The sequence below is a fragment of the Hypanus sabinus genome, chromosome 2 (assembly GCF_030144855.1).
Source record: "Hypanus sabinus isolate sHypSab1 chromosome 2, sHypSab1.hap1, whole genome shotgun sequence".
NCBI classification, from domain to species: Eukaryota; Metazoa; Chordata; class Chondrichthyes; order Myliobatiformes; family Dasyatidae; genus Hypanus; species Hypanus sabinus.
Window position 1 is genome coordinate 123,611,234 of NC_082707.1, and position 20,792 is coordinate 123,632,025.

The 20,792-nt window shown below is 44.0% G+C and overlaps 1 protein-coding gene across 2 annotated transcripts in view; it reads left to right on the forward strand.

The window, feature by feature from the left end:
- LOC132383155 (bcl-2-modifying factor-like) overlaps nt 1–20,792 on the forward strand; it is a 105,829-nt gene that overhangs the window by 37,310 nt on the left and 47,727 nt on the right. For both annotated transcript variants that reach the window (XR_009508558.1, XM_059954014.1), the window contains exon 2: nt 5,627–5,981. Coding sequence is in view for 1 of the 2 variants with exons in the window: in XM_059954014.1 (XP_059809997.1) it covers nt 5,699–5,981 (283 nt within the window). In the remaining variant the exon portion in view is untranslated. The remainder of the gene's footprint in view (nt 1–5,626; nt 5,982–20,792) is intronic.

Consider the following 20,792-nt stretch of genomic DNA (forward strand, 5'->3'; position numbering starts at 1 on the left):
ATCCATCAAGCTGTGGCCAGTGATGTTCTTCCTACAATTTGATGGTTTAAAAACCCATTTTCCAAATTCCTGCATGAGAATAAACTTGTGTACTGGGACACTGGACAGCACCTCACACAGGGGAACAAAAGAAAGATTGGATGGATGAAAGACAGGCTTGCATTTATAAACTTCAGCTGTGTTGTACTACATAAGAGTAAAGTGCAGAAGCCAAGTATGCTTGGATTAACTGCACAAAAACACTTCCATCACCTGCAAGAGGGTTTTAAATTCTATTTTAGATAATTAAAGCAGATTCAGCAACGTTAGAAGTTTATGTATTGCAATTACATTTGTGGTTATTTGATATTTCTACAAAAATATGTTTCTGAAATCTGTCTAAATGAGATTGTCATTGCAAAAGTAAGAGATGGGATAAGGGAAGTGGATTAACGTGAGTGCAACAACAGACATCTGAACAGGCTATCCGAGTTGGGGTTGGGAGAAGTTAAAGAAGTGAAGAGGGTGATGTTGAAGAAGAAGTTTAGGACCTCCTTCCTAAATATCTGTTCTCGAATTCTGTCATGAAAAGGAAGGAATGGTGGGGGTGGAAGGTGTGACCTGTGGAATTATTACCTCAGCTCAGCTTTCCCCTTCCTCCTGCACACCCAGCTCAAGTTGAGCCCTCGTAAGAATTTGCAGGCCTAGGGGTGTGTGCAATTTCAGGTCCCCATAGGTTTCAGGCCTGTTTACAGCCAAATAAATGAAAGCTAAACTGCTTAGTCATCTGAGTCCAAACTCACAGCACTGTTGCCATGCAGTAGGTCTCACTTCCGCTGTTTCGCCACTGGCTGATATATTTAGTGAACAAGCACCGGGTTCAGCCAGTTTGTGGTTTTTGTTCAGATCTATGAAATAAAGTTATGTTTACCTTCACATTTAAGCCTCACTTTGAGGTTGGAAAGAGGAGGGGGTGGTGATGCAGGCCAGCCAATGTGAACCCAGACACTTTGGGGACCCTCTGATTACTTGCCAAGCTTCATAATGAAAAGGAACTTAGCCTTGAGAGGGCCCTATTGATGTGAAATGATTTATATGTATTTTTGTAGGACAAAATATCCTACTGACCTAAACCTAAGCCGCACCATAGGAAGAAAAAAGGTTCTTTCGGAAATCAGAAGGTTTGTGGAACTTTATTACAAGTGTTCGGGTTCAGTAAGGGCAACCAATCTATCTCATCTTGACATCAGCTGAACTCTTCTGATGGGCAGACAAGAATGAATCGCTGCTTAATGTCAAGTTCCCTCGCCTGAGTATGGTGATATAATCAGTAGGGCCCACTCAGAGACATGCAGTGCAAACCTTTCTTGTGTCTTCCTCAAAGTTAGTGCCTTTTGGTTTTTTTGAATCACAGAAGTATCATCAGCCTCTGGGAGAAGACGGTTAAGACCAAAAGTCTGTAAGATACAGGAGCAGAATTAGGCCATTTGGTCATCGAGTCTGCTCCTCCATTTCATCAAGGCTGATCCAGTTTTCTCTCAACCCTAATCTCCTGCTTCCCCCCCCCACCCCCAGATCCTTTCAAGCCTCGACCAATCAAAGCTCTATCAACCTCTGTCTTAAATATACATAAACACTTGGCCTCCACAGCTGCATCTGACAACAAATCCCTCAGATTTACTACTCTCTGGCTGAGGAAATTCCTCCTCGTCTCTGTTCTAAAAGGACACCCCTCTATTCTGAAGCTGCGTCCTCTGGTCTAAGACACTCCCACCATAGGAAACATCCTCTCCACATCCAATCTATCAAGGCCTTTTACCTTTCTATTAGGTCACCCCTTGTTCTTCTGAATTCTAGTGAAAACAGGCCCAAAGCCATCAAACACACTTCATATAACAAGCCGTTTAATCCTGGAATCATTTTTGTGAGCCTCCTTTGAACCCTCTCCAGTTTCACCACATCCTTTCTAAGATAGGGGGCCCAAAATGATTTATAATACTCTAAGTGAGGCCTCACCAGTGCTTTTAAAGTCTCAACATTACACTCTTGCTTTTATATTCTAGTTAAGGAGGAACTTGGTGCAGATTCCCTGTGGCAGGAAGCAGGAGACTCGTTTGTGGTTCCCTCTGTGGGATGTTTCTCTTTTCCTAAATGGTCACGATTATGGCGTCCATGAGATCTCTTAGCATGTTTTCTCTTCCCAGATGTGGGAGGTGATGCTTTAAGTTTGGCTTTGAGTGGGCCTTACTAATATGAAGTAATTATATACATTTTTACAAGATACAATAAGCTACAGGTGTAAACTCAATTCATTCATGTCCTGAACTATGTCAAACATCGTTTTCAACAGGCTACAACAATATTTGCAGAACTTCATATTAGCAAGAAGATCTTTGTGCATTAAAGGTGATAAGCCAGTCTCATTTCAACGTCAGCTGTACGATCAACAGATAGAAAAACAGCTGCACAAGGACTACCAACTATTTATAATCTACACTCAGTAGCCACTTTATTAGATACCTTGTTAATATGGCCGCTGAGTGTATGTCCATGGTCTGCTGCTGCTGTAGCCCATTCACTTCGTTTCGATAGATAGTACATTCTGAAATACTTTTCTGCACACCACTGTTGTAATGCATACTTTTACAGTCACCTTCCTGTTACCTTTCTTCTTTCTCCTCTGACCCCTCTCATTAGCAAGATTTAACTGCTGCTCTCTGGACTTTATTTTTGCTTTTCACACCGTTCTGTGTAAACTCTAGAGGGTGTTGTGGGTGGAAGTCACAAGAGATCAGTAGTTTCTGAGATACTCAAACTACTCCGTATGAGACCAATGGTTCACAGTCACAGTTCACTAAGATCACATTCTGATGTTTGGTTTGGACGGAACTGATCCTCTTGACCATGTCTGCATGCTTTTATGCACTGCGTGTCTGATTAACGAGCATGTGTAGTTAACGAAGTGGCCGCTGAGATGTATCAATGCTTTAGCTAAGTGGACCAGATGTAATATTTTGAAGTTTGCTAATAGCACGGAATTTAAGAATATGAGGAGTGATGAGACTTGAGAAGGATGTGGAATGGCTGAGTGACCAGGCAACAATATGGCAGACGTAGAACCATATGGAAACTGTGAGACTGTCCACTTTGGTAGAATAAGCACAAATGCTAAATTGTTTAGTGAGATTGGGAAATACTGATGTTCAGTTGGACATAAGTGCCCTTGTATAGAAATCATTGGAAGTTAACAAATAGGTACAGCAGGTAATTAGAAAGACAACTACAAGGGAAGCTGTATGTTAGAGGATTTGAGCACAAAGTTAATGTGCCTTGCTACAGTTATGTTTAGTGAGTGAGGGTGATGGTATTGCATCTGGACTATTAAGTATTGCATTTGATTTTCTTACCTAAAATAGGATTACCTACTAGAAAAGGAGTGCAGCAAAGATTTACTAGACTGGTCCTGATGATGGTAGGTTTGTCAAATGAGGAGACACCGATCTCTGGTGATAAAAAGGATGCGGGATGACCTTGCCGAAAATGTATACAACTGTCAGATGGACAGAGGAGATCAGAGGAGATCCAGGGTGAAGGATTCTTTGGCTAAGGGGTCTTGAATGTAAGGGAACAATTTCAAGATAAGGTGTGGGCTATTTAGGCCTAAAAGAGAAGGCCCAGAGGGTGGCAAATTCCAGCATGGCCTAGTCTTGGCTTGCATTCAAAACAAAGCAGATTTCTGTATGGGAGGGCCATCAGGAGGTGAAGTAAAATAGAATTGAGGTAAGAGATCAGCCGTGATCTTGTTAAATGATGGAGTGAGCTTGGTGGGGTGGGAGGTTCCCTGTTCCTTTTCATTGCAATAAAACTGTAGAAGATCCTAGCAACTTTGTTCTGAGATCGTACTCTGCAAGTCAGGCAGCATCTCTGGAGACAGAGGCAGGGTCAAAATTTCAGGCTGATGACCTTTCATTGGGCCTAGGAAATGTTAAATTCAGCTACATCTTAAGTTGCATGGAAGAGGGAAAGAGCGTAAAAAAAAACAAATGGCTGTTTCTGCTAAGCTGGAGACCTAAGGTGATGGAAAAATGCAAGAGCTGGTGGTGCTGACTGCATAGGGTATTGAGGGCTTGGTCATTTCAGCCGATCTGTCTGGAGGAGTGAACAGAATAAGATGAATGAATTCAGATCAGAGAGAGAGAGAAAAGAAATGCTGGAATGGTGTGAAGTAGAATATTGCATTTACTGGTAACATGCAATAGAAGAGAATTCTGGAAATACTCCGCTGATCAAGTCACATCGGTTGAGAAAGAAACTGAGTTGATTTTATAGGTCAATGATTTTTCATCGGAACTGTGAAAGTAAGATAAGCAAGGCTGGTGAAAAGAACTTCAATTTCCAGCTTGCTCTACATCAGTAAACTTCTTTTGTTTCAACCCCTTCCAGACTGATGAAATGTCACCAAACTGTAGTGAACTCCACAGACGCTGCCTGACCTATTGAGTATTTCCAACAGCCTCTGCTTTAGTTCATGTAAAACTTTTTGAGTATACTTTTCCAGCTGAAAATTAACTGTGCAGATTGGAGTCGTGTCTGTTTTAAGTCCATGTTAGCTGTTTGCATTTTATTGTCTCTTTCCTGGAATTTGTCTTTTTCAAAAGGTGGTTCTGTCTCTGTGCTCGTGATTTGCATGGCACTTTGTTTGCCTGTCCTTCCAACTCTATCTCCATCTGTGACACCTGTGGTTCTGTAAACAGAACGACATTTTCTCAATAAAACACAAGGATGTTGTTGTAAATTGCCTGACGTCATTTACAGTAGACTCTCAGTATCTCACCAACGTCTTGCCTCTTCCGTGGTTGTGTTTAGGTTATGTTTTTAGTATGCTGCTGATCTGGAGCAAGCTGAAGGCACTTTTGATGTCTGCTCTGCAAGTTGTTGGTGGCTGTGCATTTGGTGTGGATGTTATTATCTAAGATGGCATTTTCTTATTTAGTACTGCAGGAGTGCTGCGTTTTGCAGTACATCACTGCCCTCCCCAGTATCTGTGAAAGAGCAGAGTGTTCTGCTGGAAGGAAAACCCAGTGTTTCTGCCCTGCATCCTGAGTGGTAATGGTTTCTCTGCAGCAAGACTCAAGCAGAGGATCTAATTTCTGTATTGTGGGAACTGTGCACAAATTGACTGCCACGGTTCATAGTTTATGACAGAGATTTTAAGTTTTGTGCAAATGAAAGTGAGTGTGAGGCACTGATAGGGTAGATAGCGATAAACTTCTGTTTTCCCCAGAGCAGAAATTGCCCGAGACTAGAGAGTTAAGGTGAGGAACAAAAGAATGGGTTGTGATCTCATTAATTCTCAGTGAAGCAACCAAAGCTACAAGAGGTCTGACTAAACACATGATATTCCACAGATGCTGGAAGTCGTGGGCAGCACACACGAACACTGGAGGAGCTCTGCATTCTGCTGACTTGAGTCCTTAATCAGCTACCTGATGCTGCTCGATGCACTGCGTTCCTTGGGCACCTTGTGTAAGGACTGACTAGCCTTGGCAACTCGCTCAGCAGACCTTCCGCAAAGTCAGCAAGATGCAGGCTCGGCCAGGATGCTTTTACCCTGTTGCTTTAACCAGTCTTTTCATTCTGATCTTAGGTACCATCCTCTGCTTCCATTTCCGAGCGAGCTTCTCCCAGAGGGTAAACTGTAAGGCTAGGGTTGAATGACATGGATCTGTGCGACGCGGAGGAACTTGACACTGACGATGAGGTGTTCGACCATGACCTGATGCCTCCCGACAGTGGGTACAGCGAGGCCAGAGGGAACTGTCCGCCCAGCTGGAACGCAGCCCGCCCCCGGCTGTTATCACCCGGTGCACAAACCTACGGATCGCCGTATGTCCACAGGGGCACCCAAACATCCGGCTCCACTCCGCCGTCCCTGCACCCGGAGTTACCTAACCCCATGTTGCCCAGTGGAGTTGGAAGTGAGCCGCAGAGACTGTTCTATGGTAATCTTTTTTTTGCTTTCCATTGACATTTCACTTGTTTACTTGGACACACAATGTTCTATTTTTTAATAGTGCATTAGCGTACTTTTGCTTCAAGATTATTATCTCTGCACTGAGCAGCATGGTCAAGCAGCCCTTTCTCATTCAGGACATTTTAAAATCGAACGCAAGGAAGGCATTCAGCTGATCTCTTTGTCTCTCTTGTTTGTGCTAACTGGCTTGCTCGATCTCTGCTCATCTTGTTGTCTCTCTATTCAACCACTCTCTTTTCCCTTTGGCTTCCTTTTCCAGCTCTCCCTCCCATCTCCGCTCTGCCTCTCATTTCTCTTTCTTCACCTGTGTAGTGACGACTTGAAAAAGAACTCAAATTCGCCAGAGGGCTCAGTGAGGGAACTGAGTTCCAACTCGATAAAGTACGTTTAATCTTTTACTACAAACCAGCTATAAAATCATTCGATTCTTCGGTTATTCACGTAAAACAAAGACGAGCGAGATGAATGTAATTGGATCAAATTCAAACAATGATGAGTAGCCAACAAAAAATATGCACTCTCTACTCCCCCCCCCCCCTTTGTATGGCACCAAGGCGGCAAACAGATGACTATATTCACTTATTTCTGATAAAGCCATGTGACAGATAACCTTAATGCAGAGTGAGGACGTGCAACACAAGCACAATACAGACAGGCAACAGATACTTGGTTTCTACAGCCTCCATGTCTCATTTCGGCCTTCTGTGTTCTCAGCCTTCCCTACCTCTCCTTCATTCCTCACTCTTATTTCCCTCCTAACTTTATTTACTTTTCTCTGCTGTTCCTTTTTTTGTCTTCCCCTGTTTTCTCTTCAAGCTTTGTAAGTGTTGTTGGAGCTACACTTATCGAGGCGAGTAGAGAGTGCTCCATCACGCTCCTGAATCATGCTTCATGGATGGTGAAAAGGTTTCAGGACGTCAGCAGGTGAGTCATTCACCATAAGATATCTCAGTATATACAGTGCCTATAAAAAGTATTCAACCCCTTTTGTAAGTTTTCATGTTTTATTGTTTTACAACAATATTGAAGACAAGTGTGTCTCTTCAGGCCCCTGTACCTTCTCCCTGATGGTAGAAATGAGAAGAGGGCATGTCCTAGGTGATAAAGGTACTAAATGATGAATGCCACAGTTTGAGGCATTGCCTTTTGAAGGTGTCCTCTGGGGAGGCTGTTGTCTGTGATGGAGCTGGCTGAGCTTGCAACCTTCTGCAGGTTTGCTGATCCTGTGCAGTGGCCCCTCCATACCAGGTGGTGACACGACCAGTGAAAATGCTCTCCACGGTGTATCTGTAGAATCAGATAACTTTGGTGTCATACCAAATTTCCTCAAACTCCGAATGAAACATAGCCATTTTTGTTCCTCCTTTGTGATTGCATCAATATGTTGTGCCCAGGATCTATCTTCAGGGATGTTGACCCCCCAGGACATTGAAACTGCTCACCCTTTCCTCTGCTGATCCCTCGATGAGGATTTGTGTGTGTTCCCTCGACTGAAGTCTACAGTCAGTTCCTTGGTTTCCCTGACTTTGAGTGCAAGGTGGCTGTTGCGACATCACTCAACCAGATGATCTATCTCACTCCTGTATGCCTCCACGTCATCATTTGAGATTCTGCCATTTGTGTCATTGACAAATTTATAGGTGATGTTTGAGCTGTGCCTAGCCGCACAGTCATGGGTAAAGAGAGAGCAGAACAGTGGGAAAAGCACACATCCTACTGAAGTGCAATGGTGTTGATTGTAAGCGAGGAGGAGATGTTATTTCTAACCTGCACTGACTGGTTTCCTAATGATGAACGCAAAGATCCAGTTGCAGATGGAGGTACAGAGGCCCAGATTTTGAAGCTTGTTTATTAGTTTTGAGGGCATGATGGTGTTGAACACTGAAGTGTAATCAATGCACAGAAGCATGATGTCCAAATAGTCCAAGGCCAAGTAGAGCAGTGGGATTGTATCCTCTTTAGACATATTGTGGTGATAGGTAAATTACAGCAGGTGCAGGTCCTTGCTTAGGCTGTCATAAGGGGACAGGAGCCTGGACCCAAGCTCAGGACACAGGCACTGAAGTACTAGGGGCAGGACAGGAACAACTAAACAATAGACAAGTGATGCACCATCAATAACTCTCAGAGACAGGAGACGAATGATAGGCTTTTATTAGCAGCAAAAGGGAGCACAACATCTCAGAGACTGAGGGAGGGGAGCAGTGCCTCCATTCACCTTTATACAGGGGTCTGTGGGAGGAGCCACAGGAGCAGTCAGCAGAGGGGCATGTCCAGACAGGTATACATAGTTTACCACAACAAGATGTGGTGACTATGATGTGCATGAGGGACGTGACATTCAAGGTGATTCTGGGGTTCCGGGAGAGTTTTAGAGTTCAGGAGGCAAGGAGGATCCCAGAGTTCAGGCAAGGTCTAGGAGTTCACTGGGCAGGGCCCAGACCTCCCAGGCAGGAACACAGGACCTGAGCAGGTCACAGAGCACCTGGATAGGTTGCAGGGCACAACCCATCAGCAGCAAGGGGTGGAAAGGGGCAGAGATCCCCACCAGGCAACAGCAGTGCAGCCAGGCTTGCCTGACAGAGGCAAGGGATAGGAAGGGAACTAGGTCCAGGGTGACTGCCAGACTTATTCAAAGAATTCATCTTTAACAAGGGGAAGTCCAAGCCAGTGCAACCAGAGGACCCAGATAGACCAGACAACACACACCTCCAACTCCACACAGTCCCAAAGCCCCCTATATACACCGCCAGCCGATGGGCATCAGGTGCACCTCCTTGAGCCCCAACAAGCCACGATGATGCACAGGTGTGACTAATTGGGCTCAAGGGCGAAAGGAGGGACGGCTACAAGACCCGGAGTCTGGAGTCCGCGGACCGGATCAAGACCCGGAATGCGGGCTCCGGACCGGGCCATAACATAGGCAGGAGTTGATTCTGGCCATGACCAGCCTCACAAAGTACTTAGTCACAGTAGATGTGAGAACAACTTGGCGAAAGTCATTGACTTTCATTGACCCTGCTCTTCTTGGCACTGGTATGATTAATGCCCTTTTTGAAGCAGGTGGAACCTCTGACTACAGCAGTGATGGATTGCACTTCACTTCGGTGAGCACTTCAGAACATACTTCAAGAGGGTGAACCCTCACAGGCAGTCAGGCCCAGATGGTGTACCTGTTCTGGCTCTGAAAACCTGGCCCACAGTTGGTTGGGACAGGTTTTTAGAGCGCGAACAGGTACAACTACGCATCTGACGGCCTGTGAGAGTTCAGCCTCTTGAAGTATGTTCCGAGACAGAGGGTTAGCAGATGTTGCAGGAATTCACACAAGTGTAGTGTTATTCTCCCTTTGCAAGTGTTCATGAAATGGGAAGGGGGGGGAGAGGGATGCAAAACAAAGGACAAGGTGTGGGGCAGTTAGTTAAACCTTCAGAAGAGTGCATCATCATCATTTTCATTTCTAGCATTTGTTGTTTAATGACTTAGGTCTTGTAACAATCTAAACTCAGCTTTCTTTCCCAGCGTGGTAAATAGGCAGAGCCAGATGAAACACTTAAGATGAGGGATAATTCAACTGATTGTTTGTGTGGTCTTCCTGGGCTTGTTTGGAAAGCTTCTTGTTTTTGTGTCTTTAACTGCATTAAGAGCTTGTCATTCGAGCTCAGCAGGCATGGATAGTTTATTTCCAGGGATATTTCAGTTCAGCCCCCACCACATTGTGTGGTACTAAAACACCTGGAGAAGAAGGTAGCTTCTTTTTTTTTAATGTACAAAGAAGTAATTGATAAGCTATCTGGAAATACAGTGCCTATAAAAAGTATTCACTCCGCACCTTCCCTTGGAATTTTTCATGTTTTATTGTTTTACAACATTGAATCACAGTGGATTTAATTTGGCTTTTTTGACACTAATCAACAGAAAAGAGCCTTTTGTGTCAAAGTGAAAGCAACTTTCTACAAATTGGTCTAAATTTATTACAATTATTAAACACAAAATAATTGATTGCATAATTACTCACCCCCTTCAAGTTGGTATTTAGCAGATGCACTTTTGGCAGCAATTACAGTCTTGAGTCTGTGTGGATAGGTCTCTATCAGCTTTGACATCTGGGCACTGCAATTTTTCCCCATTCATCTTTACAAAACTGCTTAAGCTCTTTCAGATTGTATGGGGATCATGAGTGAACAGCCCTTTCTTTTCAAGTCCAGCCACAAATTCTCAATTGGATTGAGGTCTAGACTGTGACTTGGCCACTCCAGGACATCAAGTTTGTTGTTTTTAAGCTATTCCTGTGTAGCTTTGGCTTTATGCTTGGGGGCATTGTCTTGCTGGAAAACAAATCTTCTCCCAAGTTACAGTTCTTTTGCAGACTGCATCAGGTTTTCCTACAGGATTTCCCTGTATTTTGCTGCATTCGTTTTAACCTCTGCCTTCACAAGCCTTCCAGGGCCTGCAACAGTGAAGCATCCCCCCCACCCCCACATGATGCAGCCACCACCAAGCTTCACGGTAGGGATATTGTGTTTTTGATGATGTGCGGTGTTTGGTTTACACCAAACACAGCGTTTAGTCTGATGGCCGAAAAGCTCAATTTTGGTTTCATGAGACCACAGAATCTTCTTTCAGCTGACTTCAGAGTCTCCCACTTGACTCCTGGCAAACCCTGGCCAAAATTTGAACTGAGTGTTTTTTCAACAGTGGCTTTCTTTTACCCACTCTCCCATAAAGCTGCGACTGGCGTAGCACCCAGGCAATAGTAGTGAAGCTTCTCAGCCACTGCGTCCAGAGTTGTTATTGGTCACTTGGTGGTCTCCCTCACTAGTCCCCTTCTTGCACGGTCACTCAGTTTTTGAGGACGGCCTACTCTAGGCAGATTTACAGCTGTGCCATATTCTTTCCATTTCTTGATGATTGACTTAACTGTACTCCAAGGGATATTTTGTATTTTTCTTGTATCCATCTCCTGACTTGTGCTTTTCAATAACCTTTTTGCTGCATTACTTGGAGCGTTCTTTTGTCTTCATGGTGCAGTTTTGCCAGGGTACTGACTCGCCAGCAGTTGGACCTTCCAGATACAGGTGTATTTTTACTATAATCAATTGAAACACCTTGACTGAATACAGGTCTCCAAAAACAGAGCTCCATTTAAATAATCATGTGACTTCTAAACCCAATTCTGGCTGCATCAGTGATGATTTGGTGTGTCATGTTAAAGGTGGGGGGGTGAATACTTATGCAATCAATTATTTCATGTTTTATATTTTTAATTGATTTGGATCACTTTGTAGCGATCTTTTCACTTTTACATGAAAGAGTCTTTTTCTGTTGATCAGTGACCAAAAAAAAACAAATTAAATCCACTGTGATTCAATATTGTAAAACAATAAAACGTGTTAACTTCCAAGGGAGCTGAATATTTTTTATAGACACTATTTTGAACATGAGTTTGTAAAAAAAAAAATTGGCACAAGTATTGCTGCATTTGTGAAGTCCGTGTGTGTGTGTGTGTGTGTGTGTGTGTGTGTGTGTGTGTGTGTGTACGTACATGTACTATTCATGCATGTGTGTGCACACGTGTGCACGCCTGTACATGAAGTGTATCAACTTGTTGAGGCGAATGCTGCCTTTGTCCTCCAGCTTCACTCCCCATGGCTAGTAGTAAAGGTTAGATGCTTGGAAACGAGCCTTTAATCTTCAGGAGCTCAGGAACTGAGGTTAATCTTTGAACTAAATTTAAAGGCTACTGCCTGAGATTCTGTGCAGAATGCAGTCACGCTCATCTGTTGTATTATCTGCCAAGAACTTCGGGGGAGATTCATCTGTCACCCTGTTCCTAACTCTTATACTTTTTTGAGCTTTTTCTCCCAGTTCAGTTTTGAGTCTTTGTATTGATTGGAGTTTGCTGAACCTCCCATCTAACCTCACTGGACAGCAGAGATCAATTCCCTTGGGTACTAGGGACTCCAATAGTGCATCGCATGAAATTGAAAAGGGGCTCTACCCCTGGGAAAGGCAGTGGGCAAAATTGTGCATAGTGAGATCTCACAAAGTAATGATGACCTGTTCCAATGAGGTTGGTTGAAAGACATTTACCAGAATACCACAGTTTAGCAGGGAAATAGTCTGTGGTGTTCTAGTAAATGTTACCTTATCCAAAAGAGGTAGAAAGGCTTCATTTTGGTGCCTTAACCAAAAGATGGTATCAATGATGATTTTAGTTTTACCATCACAATCCCTTATCCTACTGTCTCTCATGCCCTGGCTTCTCCTGTGAGGATCTGTCTGCCCCCAATTAAATCCACTGCCTCTCTCCCATCTTTTCCTATCTCGAAACAGCCCACAGAAATCCCTTTTCCTAAGAATGGTTCCACTCTTCAGCTTCTTATTTCCCCTACAATTGTGACATAATTTTACAAAATATCCTCCCTCCTTTGAATGCCCTGCTGATGCCCCAGGCACTCTTTAGAGCCTGTGTCTGTGTTGGAAAAGTCATCCTAGTGCATCCCTTTCTTTATCTTAACATCATTCCTTCCTTTTAACCCCCACAATTAATTGCTCGGCCTCTCATAATAACCCATGTGCTATTTTCCTTAACCCTTCCTTGCCTGTCTCCAACACTAATGTATCACTGAGTGTTTGACTCAACACTACATTCCAACGTAACCCAAGCAACAATTGTATTTTCTTAACTCTGAAATTATGTGCCTTGTGACAAACTGTAGCTTTCTGTGTATCCTTTTTGATCCCCTTTGGACTTTTAGCTAACTTTTCACAGTAAATCTTAGATTCCCCCACTTCATCTGTATGTCATTAGTTGACATTCCACTCGCCATGCTGACACTATTTGGCACTAATTTGTTTATGCAACTTATAGCAATTTTATGACTTTGCACAGTACTGCTGCTGCAAAAGAACACATTTCACTTAGTGACTGTGATTCGGTAGGATGCCTGAGTATCTGCTGGGGTTGCCTGTTGTGTCCAGTGCTCCCGAAGGGGCCTTCTCTACATTGGCAAGACCCGTCATAAAATGGGGAGCCACTTCGTCAAGCACCTCCACTCCATCCGCCACAAATGGTTCTTCCCGGTGGCCAAACGTTTTAATTCCTATTTTCATTCAAGTTCCAACGTGTCGATCCATGGCCTTCTCTTGTGCCAAAGTGAGGAGCCCACCTTCAGGGTGCAGGAGCGACACCTTATATTCCTTCCAGGTACCCTCCAACGTGATGGTATGAATATTGATTTTTCCTTCTGGTGAACAAATCCCTCCCACCTCTCTATGTTTTGTGGTATTACATATACCATGCACTCAGTGGCCACTTGATTAGGTACACCGGCTCATTGATGCAAATATCCATTCAGCCAATCATGTGCCAGCAACTCAATACATGGTCAGTTGTTCAGGCGAAACTTCAGAATGGGGAAGAGATGTGATCTAAGTGACTTTGACCGTGGAATGATTGTTGGTGCCAGACGGGGGTGGTTCGGGTATCTCAGAAACTGCTGATCTCCTGGGATTTTCACACACAAGTCTCCATGGAGTTCACAAAGAATGGTGCAAAAAACGAAATAACATCCAGTGAGCAGCAGAGTGAAAATGACTTGTTAATGAGAGAGAGCAGAGGAGAACAGCCAGACTGGTTCAAGTGACAGGAAGGCTGACAGGAAACCACACTTTACAACAGTGGTGTGCAGAAAAGCATCTCTGAACAGACAACATGTTGAACCTTGAGGCAGAAGGCCATGGACATACACTTGGTGGCCACTTTACGAGGTCCAGGAGGCACCTGATAAACTGACCACTGAGTGTGGATCAATTGCAGATAGAAATGGAGAAATGGCAAATGGAGTTTAATCTGGGCAAGCCTGAGGCTTTGTGTTTTGGGAGATTAAACGTAAAGGGACAGTTCTAAATTAATGGTAGGATCGTTAATAGTGTTGTTGTACAGAGGGATCTTGTGGGCCAAGTTGGTAGCACCCTGGAAGTGGCGACATAAGCTGATGGTAAAGAAGGCATATGGCATGCTTGTCTTTATTAGTGTGCATACTAGCTCATGAGGCAGATTTATAGAATACTGCATTCAGTTGTGGTTGACCCATGGTCGGAAGGATGTGAAGGTTCTGAGGAGGATACAGAAGAGATTTACCATGATACTTCCTGGATTAAAGAGTGATTTATTGAACTGTTTAGAATGATTAAAGTTGTTGATAGAATAAACAGAGGAAATCATTCCCTTGTGAACATAATGTTATTGCCTGAACCAACCCCTGCAGCTGGGATGTGGGAAGCAGTATCATGAAAGATGGAGTGCCTTCATCCCAGATTTGATGCCGGCAGTCAGCAGAAAATCTCAGAACTGAAGGAGGTAGGTTTTTGTGGCATTGGATTATCAAAGGACATGGAACTCATGCTGAAGCAGATCAGCTGGGATTAGGTGGAGGTAGATTTTTGTCATGGAAAATTTGAACCTGAGTCATGGAGCAGTCATGGTGTGTATCACAAAAGCATGGAAAAATAACATCGCAGTAAGTGGTGCATTAACACACACAAAAAATATAAATACAAACACTGAACTAAACTTAGGAACTGCCTTGAAAAAAGAGATTTAAAAATGTTGAACATTTCCCTGTCTTTGAAAATAAAGCGAACAAGGTAAGATGAAAATGCTATGCTGTTCTGTAGAAGTCCACTTTTTGTTGTTTCATGATTTATTCTGATGCAAGATGTTGTATGTTGGGAGCTCTGGTGGCCTAATGGAACGGAAAGCCTTGTCATAGGGAATGAGTGGTCTTTTAGTATTAACATATTTCCAAATGGTAGCTGCAGCAGGTGTTGAAACTTTTTGATTCCACCTTCTTCCAAATCTAGTGAGCATGGCTGCATTTTTGTGTAACTCTCCATTATACAACAAGCACAGTGTTCACTTTATGGGCCTTTTTTCAAACAAAGGAGCGCGCAGCCTCGGCCAATAGTATGAATGATGCTCCTAAGTATAATAGATCTAAGTTTGTTAATGATGCAAAGCTATGCAGTGGAATGGATTGTGAAGAGGCTGCAGGAGGGCATATGAACAGGATAAGGGGACAAACAAGGAGTAGAAGATAGAAAAGAAAATATGGACATTTGTGAACTTATTCGTAATGTGGCGGAAAGTAGGAAGATTGATGTATTTTAAGTATCGAGAGACTAAAGTGAGTTGGTGTTCAGAAGAACTGACTATTCAAATTATTAAAAGTTAATGTGTAGGTACTGCATGAAATTAAAATAGTAAATGGAATATGTTGTAATGTGAGCATTATTAAAAGTAAGTTAATACTAATCGGGAAGCAGTTGGTAGCAAGAGGCGGGATCCGGGGTTGGCAGGGTCTTTACTTCCGTTCCTTTTACTCCCAGTATGCATTGTATTTAATTCCTCCACCCATGCCGCACGAGGTATCTGGGAGCCTCTGTATTGTAAATATCATTTGCCGCCCCAGTTAAAGATGTTCTTTTGGCCATCAAATTGTCGAGTGGACTTTTGTAAAGTAGAAGTTACCACATATTTTTGGCGATGAGTTAAACTGGTTTTGTGGACGGGTCGGCCCCGTTTTTGTTCACGAGCTGTGAGCGGGTAAGGAGCATCGTGTTCGGATGGCTGCGTTCAGTGCAGTGTGTGTTCGACAAGCAAATCAAGAAGTGGCCGGAGTATGAGGAAAGGTTAGGCCATTTTTTTCTGTGCTAATGGAATTACTGAGGAGGCTAAGAAGCACTCTATTCTCCTGAGTGTGTGTGGGGCAAGGACTTACAAGCTGATACGAACTTAGCTACACCGTGGAAGCCGGGAGAACTTCCATACGACGAACTGGTCAAGCTCGTGGGGAACCACCACAATCCAAAGCCTTCAGTGATAGTTCAACGGTTCAGATTTCATAGCCATGTCCGGAAGCCAGGTCAGTCTGTGGGCAGTTTTGTGGCTGAGCTTTGGCAGCTGTCGGAGCATTGCGATTTCGGAGCCATGTTGGATGACATGCTCTGTGACAGATTAGTATGCGGCATTAATAATGTCGCTGTACAACGCCGCTTGTTGGGGGAAACCCCACCGTTGACTTTCAAGAAGGCCCTAGAGATTGCCCAAGGCATGGAGATGGCTGCTGATAATGCCAAGGATATACAGAAAAGATATTGGGGGTCGTAGTCGGCGGCAGTGCTCCAAGTCAGGAGGGAGACTGGTAAACAGGCAAAGCGGGTGAAATGTTTTTGGTGTGGAGGAACACAGGAACACACTATACAAAGGTTTGTAAATTCAAAGATACTGTCTGCCATGCTTGTAGCAAGAAGGGACATTTAGATAAAAAGTGCAGGAGCATAAAGGGTGAGGTTAAGCCTGGGCAGGCGAAAGCTCAACAGACCCAGGCAGCCACACACCACCTAGGAGAGGCAGACGGAGAGGCAGCGTGTGCCTACAACATGTTTGGGGTGGAAACGGATGAGGGACCTCCTGAACCCTATTATGCCACAGTCACTGTCAAGGGAAAGGGCATTAAGTTCGAGATTGATTCTGCATCGGTCATTAGTGAAGAGACCTACAGGAGGACATGGGGATCCAACCTGCCTCCCATCAGACCATCTAAGCTCCAACTCAGGACCTATACGGGGCAGCCCATACCTCACTTAGGGGTGTTATATGTGGGTATTTCGGCCGGGGTCCAGAAGGCTGAAGCCAGGCAGGTGACAGCTAAGGGCAGTGGGCCGCGATTGGCTTCACGAAATCCAGCCAACAGGCATGAATTTAAATATGCACACATGACGGAAGAGCATGAGGTGCAGCGTGCAGATGAAGTCGCCAATGGCAATGTGAGTGACAGACATAGTCCGGACACATTTGAGAGTGAGCTCGCAGCGCAGCTTGCGGCTCTTCAGCCTATTACAGGAGCAATTGATGTTACCCCCTCGGCACTGAAAGCCAGCTTGCCACTTCTAGTACGGCAAAGCAGTGACCCAGCTCTTGTACCTCGTTACAGCAGGTTGCATCTGAGCCTGATGATCCAGCTAACAGGAACCTGCATGTGAAGCCAGTCGTAACAGTAGCAAACAGGGTACCCGCAGACGATGTAAGAAGAGAGCCTCCAGGACCACCAGACAAGCATTCAGAAAGCACTCTAAGTGATTTGATAAAGAAAGTAGAATTTTCTGGAGGCGGTGGCCCCCTGGGAATCCATGTGGTGCCTTTTAACTCTACGCTGAGTGGAAGATTCCTTGGCCTGTGTATTCATGGTATTGAAGAGAACAGCCATTCAAGAAAAGAGAACCTGCTCCAGGAGAATGAATGTATCATCAAAATCAATGACTGTGATTTAACAGACAACACCTTTGTTCAAGCACAAGAGGTTTTTTGAAACACATTGCAATTTCCTGCTGTTGAACTCCAGATAGTTCCAAGTTATAACAAGGAATTCGATGAAAAATTTGCAATTGGGTCTATTCTGAGCCACAGTCGTGATGATGGTTCAAAAACCAAAGTTCCTTCTTCAGTGCATTCCAAGCTAGGTGGCAAACCTGCAGATGCCATTTGTCCCTATAATGCTGAGAATAGCTTGCCACCGATCTCAAAGAAGCTCAGTCGTACAAAACAGTTAAGGAGCAATGACCACTTAATGCATACCAGGAAAGCATGTCCACCAGTGACTTTGCTAGAGGGAGGGACACTGGCAGAGGGGCAGAGTCCCCTGAAGAGGATGGACATTCTCACACAGACACACAGACTCCACTCGTGTCCCCAACAGTAGATCCACCCAAAACATCCTCACCAGCGGTGCCTGCTGGGTCACCGGGAAGAGTTTGTAGATTGCAGCACCCTCACAAATCTCCTGACAGACTGAATCTTTGATTGGATAGTTTCTTTTGTTGCTAGATTGAATGTTGAATTTGCCATGTTTTCTTTTAGGTGTTTTTGTATTGGTAACCTGTTGCTAATGATACCACTGTTTATATTTCCCAGTTCTTCTATATTTGGGGAATGTTGGATTTTAAAGGGGGAGAAGTATTGTAATGTGAGTATTATTAAAAGTAAGTTAATACTAATCGGGAAGCTGTTGGTAGCAAGAGGCGGGATCCTGGGTTGGTGGGGTTTTCACTTCTGCCCTTTTTACTCCTAGTATGCATTGTATATAGTTCCTCCACCCCTGCCGCACGAGGTACCTGGAAGCCTCTGTATTGTAAATATCATTTGCCGTCCCAGATAAAGATGCCCTTTTGGCCATAAAATTGTCGAGTGGTCTTTTTGTAAAGTAGAAGTTACCACAGAATATACTTTAGCATTTAATATAAGAAGGTTTGAATACAGGAGTAAAGACATCTTACTGTAATTATATCGGGACTGCATCTGGATCTGCATCTTTGCTTCAGTATTCACAAGTGAAAAGGATCTTGATCAGGATGAGGTCGAAGTAGAGCGGGCCTGTGTGCTGGACAATGTGGAGATTAAGGAAGAAGAAGTGCTGGATCTTTTTAAAAACATCAAGATTGATAAATCCCCAGGGCCGGATATGATACACCCCAGGTTGTTGTGGGAATTGAGAGAAGAGATTGCTGGAGCATTAGCTATGATCTTTGAATCCTCTTTGGCTACAGGGGAACTGCTAGAGGATTGGAGAGTGGCAAATGTAGTTCCCTTGTTTAAAAAAAGTAATAGGGAGAAACCTGGGAACTATGGACCGGTGAGTTTTACGTCGGTGGTCTGCAAACTACTGGAAAGGATTCTTAAGGATAGGATCTACGAGCATTTGGAGAAGCACAGTCGACTCATGGATAGTCAACATGGCTTTGTGAAGGGAAGATCGTGCCTCACGAGCCTGATTGAGTTTTCTGAAGAGGTAACAAAAGAAATTGATGAGGGTAGGGCAGTGGATATGGTCTACAAAGAAAAATAGAGGGTTACGGAATAGTGTGGGTTTAGTACTTTATTAAAGGATTATATGGGTCGACACAACATGGAGGGCTGATGGGCCTGTACTGTGCTGTAATGTTCTATGGTTCTATTATGTAAAGGTGTAGTCCCCTACCAAAGGAAGAATGTGGACTTTAGCAAGGCATTTGACAAGGTCCCTCATGAGAGGCACATCCAGAAATTCATGAAGCATGGGATAAGTGGAACCTAGTTGTGGGAGGAAAGTATTCTGCCTGGAGGTCGGTGACTAGTGGAGTGCCACGGGGATCTGTCCTGGGACCCCTGCTATTTGTGATTTTTATATGTGACCTGGATGTAGAGGCGGAAGGATGGGTGAGCAAGTTTGCGGATGACATGAAGATTGGAGGAGTCGTGGATGGAGCTGCAGGTTGTCGAAGATTACAAGAGGATATAGACAGGCTGTAGAGTTGGGCAGAAAAATGGCAGATGGAGATCAATCCAGATAAGTTTGAGGTGATGCATTTTGGAAGGACAAACCACAAGACTGAGTACAGGATTAATGGTCAATTTCTTAAGAGTGTAGATGAACAAAGGGACCTTGGGGTTCAAATCTATACATCCCTCCAGATAGGCTTCATTAACAGGGGGATTGAGTTCAAGAGTAGAGAGGTCATGTTGCAACTCTACAAATCTCTGGTGAGACTGCACTTAAAGTATTGTGTTCAATTCTCATCACCTCATTATAGGAAGGATGTGCAAGCTATGGAGAGGGTGCAGAGGAGATTTACCAGGATGTTGCCTGGTTTGGAGGACAAGTTATATGAAGCAAGTTTAGCAGAGCTGGGACTTTTCTCTTTGGAGTGTAGAAGAATGAGAGGGGACTTGATAGAGATCTACAAGATAATGAGCAGCATAGATAGGGTGGATAGTCAGTACCTGTTTCCCAGAGCACCAATAGCAAACACCAGAGGGCATATGTACAAAATTAAGGGAGGGAAGTTTAGGGGAGACATCAGGGGTAAGTTTTTTACACAGAGGGTTGTGAGTGCCTGAGATGACTTGCCAGGGATGGTGGTGGAGGCTAAAACATTAGGGGTATTTAAGATCCTCTTGGACAGGCACATGGATAAAAGAAAAATAGAGGGTTACGGAATAGCGTGGGTTTAGTACTTTATTAAAGGATTATATGGGTCGACACAACATGGAGGGCTGAAGGGCCTGTACTGTGCTGTAATGTTCTATGGTTCTATTATGTAAAGGTGTAGTCCCCTACCAAAGGAAGAATTCATTTGTGGTGGGAGTGCGGAGAAGATACTACAGATTGAATTTGGATTTGGGGTTAAGCAACTGGACCTTGAGTTTGGAATGTGTAGCAATCTCATTGAAACATGTAGGGCTTGATAAGATAAATACAGAGATGATATTTCCCCAGTTGGGGTATCTAATCGCAAAACAAGCTTCTCAGCCAGTCAAGACTCGGGTGTAGAAACCACCAGAGTCTGATATACCTTTGGGATTCACTAACCAAGATTCTTGTGGAGACTGAGTCACTGAGTCTGTATATTCAAGATAATTTTTGAGATATTAGGGGATGAAGGGATGGATATGGGGTTAGTGCAGTGGAATAGAGCAGTGGTAAATGATCAGCTGCAGTATGAGTTCTCTGAATGACAGAGCAGGCGTGAGGGGATTTATGATGCCTTCCGTGTTCAATTTCTCAAGTTCTTATTTTGCCAGATTTGGCCAGGCATTGAAAAGTCCTGAGGCAGGTTGCCAAAACCAAGAATGGCTCCATGAACAGGTCACCATTTGCTGCCCTTAGCAGCGTGGGACTTTTCTGTATGCGGTGCCCGTTCAGTAGCATTCCTCTCACTCCACAATGCATGTTATTTGCC